General features: G+C 35.0%; 1 protein-coding gene across 10 annotated transcripts in view; it reads right to left on the bottom strand.

The window, feature by feature from the left end:
- Positions 1–13,247, bottom strand: part of tmod (tropomodulin) — a 120,126-nt gene that overhangs the window by 77,238 nt on the left and 29,641 nt on the right. The window contains exons 1-2 of one of the 10 annotated variants that reach the window (XM_033346519.2): positions 7,456–7,563; positions 6,769–7,078 (exon numbers count right to left, since the gene is read on the bottom strand). The exons of 8 other annotated variants lie outside the window; for them this stretch is intronic. In XM_033346519.2, the coding sequence (XP_033202410.1) occupies positions 6,769–6,879 (111 nt within the window). In that variant the 5' untranslated portion in view covers positions 6,880–7,078; positions 7,456–7,563. Of the gene's footprint in view, positions 1–6,768; positions 7,572–13,247 lie in introns of those variants that run through there. One more of the 10 variants, XM_033346518.2, reaches the window with a different exon arrangement.

Genomic DNA, 13,247 nt, shown 5'->3' on the forward strand with positions numbered 1-13,247 from the left:
TCCTGCAATAAGCCAACTCGTTCCCTTTCTGAAAATGATCGTCCCTACAAACGAAAACTGTCATCGGTGCAAGAAATTCCTTCCCTTGCTTCGAGTTCATTTCTCCAGAAACGTTGCCACCGTACAGCCTTCATTATATTTTAAATATTTGCCTGACGCTGCGTAAAGCGTAATTTAATTTCGCATTTATTACCAATGAACAGATTGAATTTTTATGGAAATTCATACCTTCGAGAAGATGATTAAAAAGGTAGAGCCTCGGTAAAGAAATGTTTTTATCTGACAAGTATTACAGAAAGCACTGTAATTTACATATTTTATATATCTTGTCATGTTATGCGCGTTTCGTGCAATTTATCACTGTCAAATTTTCTATAGATGCATAAAAACTCGCCGACTATTAATGAATTGCGTATTATCGGTTACTTTCTAGGACCATTTTATCATTTTGCCAATCTTTGAATTTCTGTTTCGGAAAATTGGTAAGATTTTTGAATTTCAAATATTTGATTATTATACTATAACTCTGTGATTAGAAAGTCAAGGTACGACATTAGGGAATCACCTGATGATCTTTCGTATATTCAAAAAGTATTCTAGTAAAAGAATTCTATTTATATTCGTTTCTATTTATCTTTCTCTAACCCAATCCACCCCTTGACTTATGAGTCATCTTACACGTGTATGTGCATACGGTAGGGTTCATAACGTTTCCTACTGTAACACTTGAATGAACGAAGAACATCGATATACTATACGGAACATGTGTTCATCATTCCTCGAGTTTGTGAACCAAAATTAAACTTCGTCACGAGTGTGACTCGTCACACGTGAATCACAATCTACGCCAAGAGTGTGGTATCCTATCATAAAACAAAGCTAAGAGGTGTCTCATATAATTCATTATTACATCATGTACAACATACGAGCATACATCTTATACTATAAACAACGTTAACAGAATATTTATAAAAAATTGTTATTACGTATAACAATTCCAAACTTCCTCGCGAGCATAACAACGAATAATTAAAAAATCCTTCGCAATTCAACAATCCAATAACGTTATGGGCTAATTCATATCATTTTACAATAATATTTAAGAACATTTCTTTAAGTAAAAACGATAGAGGGATCATTGGTTACTCGATCATCGTGAGAAATATCGAATTTACCGAAAAAAGTGCAGCAACCTGATAGAGAAAAATGCAAATACGAAATGCAATGAACTTAATATCGTACAGGAAATATGTATACCGTGTGCAATGATAAATATATCAACGTCAAGATTTCTTCCAAAAATTGTACGTTGCGTCATATGATTAAAGATAAGGCTAGAATGGCACTTTGCCGTGAATACAACGTACAACTTTAATTTTGCGCAAGAAATTGCGATTTAAACTGAATAATTCTATATAACATAGCAATCTACGCTTGATCTTTGGCGATGCACTTAGAATTCTATAATTTATTGCATTGTAACATAAGCGATAACATAGCCACAATAATAGATAGAAAGAGAATGCAGGATATTTTGAATTTTATGAAGACAACGAAATAAATAGTAATGAATACTGATACGGATAAAAGAAATTGATCTCTTCGAACATTCAAAATATTCCCTACACTTCAAAATGTTCCAAAATGATACGGCACAGATAAACCATAACAAAGGTATTGAAAATCGAATACAAAGAATAAAAGGGATCAGTTTTGCGTACTGAATGTAACAAATTTTAAATGTCAGGACGTTAGAATATTGCAATGTCTGTTCTAAATTACAATACGTAAGCTATACAAGTGAAATTGGAAAATTTCGTGCGATGGTTGTAACTAATCCTAAATAACAGAACAGACATGTGTAACTGTATATGGCAAACAGAAAAGGATTAATCATCTCATCGATACAACCATAGTAAACATCTGTAACTCATAGAAAATCATCCAGGAAAAACACCGAATGTATACAGAAGTTGAAACCGAAATAGGAAGGACGTGTAACATCGACACACTTCTTATCGATTCTACAATGTTTTCCATCATGTTGCAAAATTAATAGGTTTAATTCGAAACATGTGTAACAAACGCGAGGAATATCCACAATTTTCACCGCTGAATGGGCTTTGGTTCGTTTAGGAAGTTTTCGATGTCCTCTAAAACGAGAACGTTCATTGAAACACGTGTTTTGAGAACATTAGAACAGAGAGAACGAAGTGAAAGATATAAAAAGCGTGTAATAGAGCGTATGTATATCGTTGTGAATCATCAAGGTTGGTCGACTAAGAACGTTGCTCTAGCAGTTATTTTCCAAAAGTATTATTCATCAGACGTTTTCTCTCTTTCTTTCTCAAAACTTAAATTTGTAAAAACGGGAGATTTATTTGTCCAGCGACTAAAAATGAAAAGTAAGGACGCGTATATCTTTCTTTAAACATAGTTGAACGTAGTCGGTAGATGCTACGATAGAAGATTGTCGATTTGTTAAGTCTGAGTGAAACAGTATTTCGTGGTATTACAAACTAAATTGTTATTAAAAGGTATTCATATGTTTCTTACGTTTCATACATGATTCATTTATGTATATTATTTTATTACGTGTATATCTTCGTCTGGAAAGTAAAACCTCGTCTGAAAATTGAACTCGTCCTGCTCGTAAATTTTCGACGATCGAATTATCGTTTAGAAACTAGAAACAGTATCAATCGATATCCCAAAATTGTTCACAGTTATGTACTAGTACAAACGTACTGTCATAAAAGGCGCGAAAATTGAATTTTTGAAAAATTTTGCAGCATTTTGCTAAATTTCCTTCAAGAAATTATCATCCGCGATATTGTATAATATTAACAACAAATATTTTCAAACAACGCTAATATAAATTATGACCTGTCCTCCGATGACTAACATTTTCACGTCGACGACTGTGACATTCTAAAAATCATATGCCCGCATGCCTAACCAACAATGGCATCGTTCCACTGCTCCGAATTCCGATCTATCATTATCATTAAATTACTGTGCACACCATCCAACGACATTAATAATATTTATTTATGATGTCGTTTAAAATTGACCTCGAAATTGGCAACGATAATACAAACATGCTTGGAAGGCACATAGAAAGCATATGATGTACGTACACTGTCGAACAATGTCTTAAATGTATCATAAATAGTAATTCTTGCAAAATCCTTGACAAACTTTCTATTATTGCACATGATTCCTTATTTACACATTTATTTTTTATGTAATTATGTCATTGTTTTATGCGCATTATGCAAAATACAAAATAAACCCCTCTAAGTGAAATTTCTATTTAAGCTGCTGATTTCTCTTTCATACAAAATGTACAACAAAAGATATAATTTATTGTTACAGGCAACTCTTAATCAAAAAATATATCAAAAAATTGAATTAAGACATTCTATACAGCATTGTAATGAAATCAAAATCTATATTAATACCGAGGTGTTTGAATTTTTTATACATCAACCAGATGCATTAGGAAAAGATTTTCATTTCTTTTCTGTAATTACAAAACAAGATATGGATCGATCATTCTAATTAATCGCACATTAAATTTGTTGATATCTACTCTTACGAACAACGTCGATTTCTTTTCTAATTTCATTGCTTTCTTCAAATATAAACTACGCGTGACGAAATCTTGAAATAATGTGATTGAATCTGCCAATAGACGTATGAACATCGTTTAATAAACAAATCATCACGCGAGCAAAATCCAAACCCAATCATCGTGCGAATAATAACAATTCATATTAGATTTTGCCTGTTCACCGTGTATTAAGTAATGGTAATTTTCCTATACCAAATATTTCGAGCTTGTTTCAGTTCAAATTAGAATTTAAAAAATATAAAATTATATAAACAAACATATATCTATCTTAGCTGCTACCTTTCGCGTTTAACATGTTTATAAAATGCTATCCAAGCTTCTATTCCTGTGGGATATATGTTCTCGAATATACAATGATGTGTAAAAGTGTCTGATCAGATAAATATTTCGCTTCGCATATGTATATTCCAAAATTGATATCTGAAAGAATTTCTAGAATGACAACTAAAATAAACTAACACATTGGAAAAATAGTTAAAATTAATAAATAATACCAACGTTAAAGTTCTTACTAACATTACAAGACACGTTGATACAAAAATTCTTTAACGTACATATGAAGTGAACATTTACCTGATTCATAACTTTTGCGCGCCACTGTATATTACGAGCAACGGATATTAGCAAGAAAATGTGTTTCTCGAAATATTAAGAGATTTCACACGAAATTCGTTAGAATTTTTTATATCTTTCAGTCTTCGTGGAAATGGACTATAAGCGGTGGAAAATATGTAAAAAAGCAGACGGCCAACAGAGACGAGATTACTCATCGTGTTCACGATTTTCACGGGTGTTTATCACGATTTTAGTCGGGGAGGCAGATCGGCCTTGGGTCCTGGCAACGCTCCTATGTACGCAGGAGCCTCGCACAGAACACTGCTTCCAAAAGCTCGGTTAAGTTACGCAAATAATTGTGCGAATTGTTCGGTCACGGTTGTATTGTTATAATTATAACGACTTTATTTTCTAGACAGTCGTGCGCAGTATATATAGCGATGCTGCAACTACAAACAAATAAATAGAGCAGAGGAAATGTATAAATCCATCGCTTCGATGAGATACTTTTCGATGCAGAATGAGATATTGTTAATTAAAACTCCTCGGAACGGCGCAAATAAATTTGGTTTTTTCATAAACGAACGCACGATCGAATAGAGGGAACGATATTAAACACACACTTGTACAAGACGCTCCGTATTTTATACTTTCCACAGTTTTTTCGGTAAAATTTCAAAATGATTTATTTCTTGATTGTTCAAACTAGAATCTTCTCTGAATGTCTATACTTCATTTTCGTGATATTGAATTTAATAACTATATTTAATAATGTTCTTGGTACATCGAGGTTGTTTCTACAGATTGACTTGGAACAAAATGCACACATGATTTATGTCTATTTCAGGTATTGCAGAAAATGAAATATTATAATAAAATCGCGAGGAATTGTAAAAAATAAATATAGTGGTAAAAAAAAAGGTAAGCTTGATACAATTATACTAAAGCTTCAAAGCTTCAGGAAACAAGAAACTTGGAATTATCGTAACTAAGAGAATGGAAAAGTAACATCTTTTACCTGAAAATAGCAACTTTTTCTTCAAGAATAAAAAGAAATAACAACAATATAGATTCCATCATAGTGTATATTATTAAAAAACACTTATAACATATAACTAATGCTTAATATTTATTCTACATTGATTCACAGAAAATCCTTTGACAGTCCAACTTTCCTTCAGGTTCATACAATGTACATATTTTAATATTTCAAGAGTACGTCAGACAATAGAAAAAATATTAATTGAAAAAAAGTTAATCTTAGCTACATCTTCATAGGAAGATTCTTAAAGCAAATTTCTCTCATACCACACACTCCTCTAAAAATTTCTCTCGATCGTCTGGTTTTCACGTAAACGCAATGTTATGCTTGGCCTACTGGTCAGACAGTCATCCGTCAACAACGACAATCGCGTATTTTACGAGAAGATGAAGCGTGCACCACTCGAGACTCGATGTTTCTTCCTCGTGGAAAATGTTCGAGGTCGAGACAGAAACCGGAAGCTAATCTGTGCTTGCCCGTATCGTGACCAACAGGCAGAAGCAAACGCTATTTTCATGCTACGTTTTAGGCAATCCGACTGCAATATGTTTCGAGTTCAATTTGTTGGATCATATCAGGAGGCAGAATTATGTAACGATAAACGCTGTCCGCTCGTACAATTTTCCGACAAAACTGTCAGAACGAAATGATGTGTCGTACGAAAATCGTGCAATGTTACTTGAAATTTTCCGAGAATCAGATTAGCTGTGTTTGATCGCGGATGCTTCTAATTTTAGGCTGCACTCACGCGGCATAACATCGATTTGGATTTTGTGCATGCCTTGCAGGTTCCGAGGATATCGCTTATAGCCAATCCACACGCGATAATTTAATCCACAGGAAAACATATATTTCCATGCTTCACAGGCAATCTAGATTTGTTTTATCAAACTCCAAAAAGAAAAAAGAAACTCCTTATGAAGAATTATATACTAGCTTCTACACGAAGTTCTTTCATTAAATTCACTAAATTTACTATTTCTCGAAGTTCCCAAGCTTGTAGTATTTTAATTAGTCATTTCAGAATTTCTTATAAAATTTATGTGATTGTATCACATCGTAGAATTTAGTAACTGGCGTTAGAAGTACCATTTTTTGTAACGAAAGTGAAGAAGCTTCTAAACTTATAATTTTATTCGCGCATAATTAATGTTTATCCTAACGATATTTAAAATAGGTCTCCTATCTCCAAAACAATCGTCTCCAGAAACCATCACAAGACCTAGTTTCAGCTGTTGCGAAACTGCAGAAAACTGCGTTCACAATTTCTACCTACATAACAGCCTGCATCGTCTAGTTAACCAGAAACACGCATGCAACGGTAAACAGCTGGCTTACCAGCATCCAAACTTACTCTGCGTTTTAAATAAATTCACAGCTAACCCACTCTACGATCCAAAACTATCATCTATCGAATACGAACCGTGCATCAATGGAAAATAGAATTAACGCATAATTTTATCGTGCAATCTTTATCTCTAGCTATAATTCTTATCCTTTTTGTCATCACTATTTTGACCCAAAATAATCTTACCTCTCGCCTGCTGGTAGTAGTGGTGGTAGTTTTACGAGTGCTTGACCTGGTCATGGAGCTGATGGTATCATGGGGTGAGTCCCAGTCCTGGAAGACTTGCGTGGTTGCCATGGCGATTGTTTGCGATCCTCTTCGCGTTTCACAACTTAAACTACACTGAGATCGCGTTGGTCAACGATCGTGCGGAGAAGAAAGATTGTAACCCTCTCACTGAATCACGATACGCACTCGAACGGTTTTGCTTCTCCAACGAATATCTCTCAGCGATTGACTCTCTCGTAGATATCGATAGCGTGATCGAGGAACACCTCTAAAATATCTGAGACTTCTGTAGCCTCTGTTCCAAGTACTCCAACTTGATACTTTCTTCAAAGCTAATTTCTATTCTTATTTTCAGTCACTTTCACGTTCATCTTTTTATCCAAAGACTCGTTATATTTATTAGAAATATTTTATTCAGTTATTAAACTCTACATCTAAACATAGAACTCTAATTTTATAGTAATTTAATTTTATCACATAGAAGAAATATTTGTACGAGTGCAAGTGAAAATAATAGGAAATATTAGAAACAGAAAGGAAATTCTAATATTGAGATATTAGGAGCGTAAAGGACGAAGACGAGAAGGTTCCTCGATCAGCAGGATCGACGATCGATCGGTACTCGGGGCACGGATCGATACCTACGTGGACGCCCCATCGGACGAGCCTGATTGCTGCGAAGGCGCGACGAAGTTGTTCACGAAAGTAGCTTCTTCGTGCAGGATGAATGCGCGATTCGAGGTGGATCACGCGCGACTGAGCTTCAGAAGCACGCCTCCGCTTTACCGCGAGAGAGTCAACCGCACCGCGCCCCATCCTCAGTCTAATTCCAGAAATACGGAGAAACACGTATAATTAGGACGACGATGGCCACCACGACGTCTCGTGACGACGGTACACGACGAAGAGCTACGCGACTACCCCTCAGACGCTGCTACTCTCGAGGATGGATTCGAGGATGGGACGTACAATGTCAAGGGATTATCGAACGAAACTCATTGTCTAGATTTTGTTCGATCGATTCTGTGATTTGATAAAAAGCGTATTGTGGTTTTAAATGTAAAATAAAAATAATAAATATACAAAATTGTGGTTTTCTTTAAATTCCAAACTCCACCTTAAACCTGTGAAATAAATATCTCTAATAAATCGAGTCGAAATAATCAGGTCCGATTTTCGTCGATAATTTCATTTTCGCTGGACCTGTCGCGAAAGAAATTCCTACCGTACAATTCTATCCCCTTTGAAAATGACTAAAAAAGAGTCATCCATACCACGCAAATTACACAAACGCACGACGCTTCGAAAGCACAGCGGCCATCAGCCGCGCCTCTCTATCGTTTCAAACGTGACCAATTACTGCATTTTTCTTTTACTTACAATCAAACCCTGGCGCGCAAATCAATTTCCACGCTCGTATACAATCCGTATAGGCGGCACTGTCCCGCGATGAATTTCGATCGGAATTTATCACTGAAAACGGCCGATGGTTCTCATCGAGCGCGACACGTCGAGTTTTCAACGCCGGTCGAGTTTAAGGGAGACAAAGGGCGTTGATTGCGAGCTTCGCTCGCGGACAAAGGCTCGCGCCGTCCGGGGCTGAAAAACGAAACAAACAGAGAAGCAAGGTGGGGCGGTGACGCAGATCGAAACGCGTAAAGAATAATGGAGAACGCGGATCTCTATTTCGGCCACGCGGATCCGGCCGAATAAATCAAATATCGACGTTACGCGTTCGTAAATCGGATTCCTGTGTGGAACTGGCTCGTTGACAGCAGCGGCAACGTGAATGAACTCATAAGACATCGACGTCGTTTACGATCGCAACGCGCCGTCACCGAATTTATGGCCATTATATGCGTTCGTTCTCTGAAAGGCAGCCTTTTGTCGGCGAGGGACCGAGTGAAATTGTTGGACGAGCGCCTTCACAAGGAAAATAGTGTAGTTTATTGAAATCGTTTCCCTTTTCTATCCTTTTTTTTTTTTTTTTGTGATACGTAAACGAAGAATAAAGGAAGGAGCAATTTTTGTTTGTCTTTTTTAATTGATTGCTTATAGGCGTATCAACGACTAGAATGGATTGAAAGCATCGGCTGATTTCTATAGTCTTTGGAGAAGACTAGTTTGTTTAAATGTTTTGTACGATAGTTTGAATGATGAAAATGGTATCGTTTGTTGAAATCTGAATTCTCGGTGATTGGTAAAATTTTTCTTTCAATTGACTATTCATAACGACATCAGCCGTTATAATGGACTTCTATCTTTTTTGAGCGACTCAGTTGGCATTATTGATTCAATTTTACAATTCTTGAGGAAGAGAACTATTGGTTTGATATAAACGTTTTAGCAGTTGTAATTTTTTATTTGAATTTTTCCGAGTCATGTTTTATGAGAAAGGAATAACATGTTGCAGTAGGGTAGTTCGCAGCAATTTACGCTACTATAGCAAATAACTTGGAAATAGCTTACTTGCGAATCTCTTATTTAATCTGTTTCAAACGTACTTTATACATTAATTTATGCACTATTTTTATTGTTCTTTATTTCGATCCTTCCAACGATAAATATTCATAGCTTGGCATCGTAATAATTATAGATCAACGGAACGAATATAAAAATAAAAATACAAGTACTACCGATTTGTATATGAACGTCTTAAATAAACAGGTACAACATTCTTCCATCCGCAACGAAATATTACGATTTCCGCACAAAAATATTATCACTTAACCTCAGTTATTTTTGGTCGCATCTAAAAAAAGCGTATTATAATAAAAATCCCACTAGAATTGTCGTCACGTAAAGAAAAAATAAAACAGAGAATTGATGGAAATAGATGCGATGATATCTCGTGTTTTAATATCATGTAATTGTACGTATGAAAATTTTATAATTGCATTACTAAATGTTAACGGTGTTTTAATTAAAATACGTTCCACAATAATTAGTAGTAACGGTGATAAAATGGTTAATTATTAAAACGTTGTTTCGTCCATGTAGTATTACCTGCATATTCATGAAACAGTTTTCTTCTAATTGAATTTTTTATTCCCTGCCGTAATTCACTGACTACGTCATTATTACTTTCTGAGCGAAATTCTAGTTATATCGTTTATTGATTACAACTAGTAACCCGTTTGCGCATCGGAAACTCCAAAAGTATTAGATTATTTTCCTGCTCAAAAACGTAGAAGAATAATGGGAAAGAACATATCTGTTCAGCGTCTAACAAATCAATTACTAATAAGGTATTGATGCATCGATGTCATCACGATAGGAAACTTCCGCATCACGAGCCAAACTCGTTTAACTCTCCTCACAAAAGTCACTTATTTTGTCTTCCAATCTTATAGTGAATTATCTTCGCAATAGATATGGAATCGAGTAGATTGTAGATATATCCCACTCTGACTTTATGAAAAAGAAAAATATAGAAGATGAACAATATTTGTAACCTTCCATAGATAAACTGGATCCTTTGTGTCTGACCTTTGTCTTTTATCGCACTAGGTTTGCAAAATGTCAACCTGTCGATATCTCTAATACATTAAACGTCCATTATTCGAGTGAATTACTTGCAACTTTTTCCAATAAAAATAAGAATCCGGAGAATAGAAATTCAAGCATGAAATTTCACTTACTGTTAGCATCTATTTAGATTCGCGAGTGCGTATGGAAATTAACCAATTTCTATTTTACAGGGTATACTCTCGAGCTTTGATCGAGAAGCCGACTGAAATTATTCTGATTATCAAGTCAAAAAGGTATGAACGTAAATGATAGGAAAGTGGAATATAGAAATTTTTGAAATGAAATTCAAGAAATAGATAGGAAGACAGATAAATGACGAAAAACTTCGCGGCATCGACTCATGAAATTTTCTTTCTGTGTATTAGATATATCTTAGTTCCTCTACGACTCTATGATGCCAACAACGTACGTCAATTTTCTTCGTTCCTTTTTGTCTGGACTTTGCCACGGAAAATTCTGTTTCGTGTCTCATCTATTTTCTGACTCGACACGTCTCTGACCTCTCTCGCTTCGCTGAATCCTCCCTTCGTACGTTTCCATTTTCTTACTTTTCAAGCTTTCTTTCTGCGTTAGTCGAGTTACCCTTTCTTCGGGTTTAATGGCTGAGATTTTTATTTTCACCTTCTCAGCGGCTTATACCATCTCTCTTTTGAGCCACGCATACAACGACACGCCTTTATCCATCTGCTCGGTGGTTTTGTAAATTCGCGTCTTTTATCGTCTTAAACTCCAGATTTCTGTCTTTTGTACTTTATAACGGCGAATCTTATCTCGGTTTCATTTCAAACGAATAATATGCGTTTGGATTCAACTGTGTTTTAGATTTCTTCGCGATTTCTTGCAAAACGAAGACGTTTGAAGTTTCAATAAAAAGAAGAAACATAAGTATACTATATAGACAAAAATAAATGTTCGAAAGTTATTTCGAACTTTATGAACGTCACGTGCGAATAAATCTCCGATCTCTCGCCGCACACACCCTTTCTTTTCTTTTTTTCTTTTCTAAAGATTTCTAGTTTAAAAAAATTCAACGCTGATATATTGAAAGCACAAGACACAATAAGCGAGGATTACGATATTTTAATTCGCGTAAAATAGTGTTGTCTACGACGTTCATGGAGTTGCATAATTTTGCGAATAACACGAATCTCGACGAAGATAAAAATATTGATTTAGCACGTAATAAAGTAGATTTCCCAAATCGTTTTCGCTTTCTGCAATATGAATCTGCTAAACATAAATCAATGTATATAAAAATCTCGTCTAAATCAAAATAAAGTAGATTTTTATTATAAACCGATAAAATAGATTTATAGAATCGTTTTCTCCGGTTTCCTTCCACGAAAACGTCTATTTTTGGTAGCAAGTTAAAAATAATCCGTACAATTTCCTTTGATCGTTCACCAAGATAAACACTAGATGAGAATCTATAAATTCTTATGCAGCTTATATCGTTTACCTTTACCCGTTAACTAATACTCGAAGAACCATTAATTAATCTATTCAAAAGCCACAGTAATCAATTAGAACATTGAAAAACAGAGAGAAGCGATTTCCTTACGAAAATATTATTGCTTTGAATACGCCTAATTTACTATGCATTATTATTATGCCACCTGTCTACGATAAACAAACTCGTTCGATCAGAATATTTATTTTTCAAGAATGTTAATCGCGAACCTAGATAATTTTCAAGATGAGAAATTTCCGAAAAGCAAAGTTTGGCTTCTGAAAAGCACGATTATCATGAGGATAGATTCTAACAATGGAACATAGTAGCGTTGACTTCAAAAATTCCTTACGGGCAATTTGCACGAATTGTACGGAGACTTAAGCTTGTGACTCGTCTTGATATTTACAACGAATTTGCATTGCAGAAGGCGATATTTTTCATCCGTAACCTGATTTGAAAGTCGTTGCGACGACGCCACCACGATATTCCGGAAACGATGGTCTGGAAGAAAACCAGCGAAATTACGAGACGAAGCTAGCCAAGTGCAAATCCTCTTCGTAAATCGTGTGAAGCTTCTTTGGCAATTGCCACAGAAAATAGTTGTACGTAAATATCTCTATATTCGATCTAGCAGTTCGAAAGGAATAAGGACAGCTGGGTGAGCAGATGAGAGGAGTGGGATTCTTCTCAAACGATGACTCAATTTTTGTTAATTAAATTTATAATGGATTTGCACGTGTTTAGTAACAATAAGATATTGGGCCGAGATATCGTCCTTTTTCGAATGAATCTGATTATACTCGAATTTCTTATATTAGATTTTAACACGTGAAAGCTCTGATTTCATTCTATTAATTTCCTAAATCTTGCTCTCGTCAATAAATATTTTTATCTTTATAGATGTATTAATATCATAGTTCGATTTTTGTTAATTCCAGATGAGTTCAATGTTTTAGCATTCCCGTATGTAAACTAGAATTTAGTAAAGTACGAATCGTTAAAATCGAAATGAAGTAAAAATCGAATAAATTAAAACGTATGTTAAAGATGCAAATCTATACAATGGCTTTTCATCGAGAAGGCAAAATAATTATTTCCAACTATTGGAAATTGCAAAACGTAAAGAATAAAATAAAACACGCTTCAATTTTTGTTTACTGTTTCAGTAAGATTCAAGAAATTCCCTCGCAATATGGAATATATGTTACTCAACAGACCCCATAATGATGTTCTCCATAGATCCAGAGAGTTCATCTCTCTAATTCAAGCAGAAGAAAAGCAAACAACCAATTTAACAAAGCACAGTGGACTCTGCTTCAACAAAGTCAAGGAACCGAGGGTTCTGGTCCTGACATCAAGTTAATATGTTCAATATTCGAACATTCGAGAGACAAGTGCCATGAGAATGAATTTTTTAATGAATTTACGAGGCCAATGGACGATCAACGTTAAA

This window comes from Bombus vancouverensis, chromosome 9 (assembly GCF_051014615.1).
Source record: "Bombus vancouverensis nearcticus chromosome 9, iyBomVanc1_principal, whole genome shotgun sequence".
NCBI lineage: Eukaryota > Metazoa > Arthropoda > Insecta > Hymenoptera > Apidae > Bombus > Bombus vancouverensis.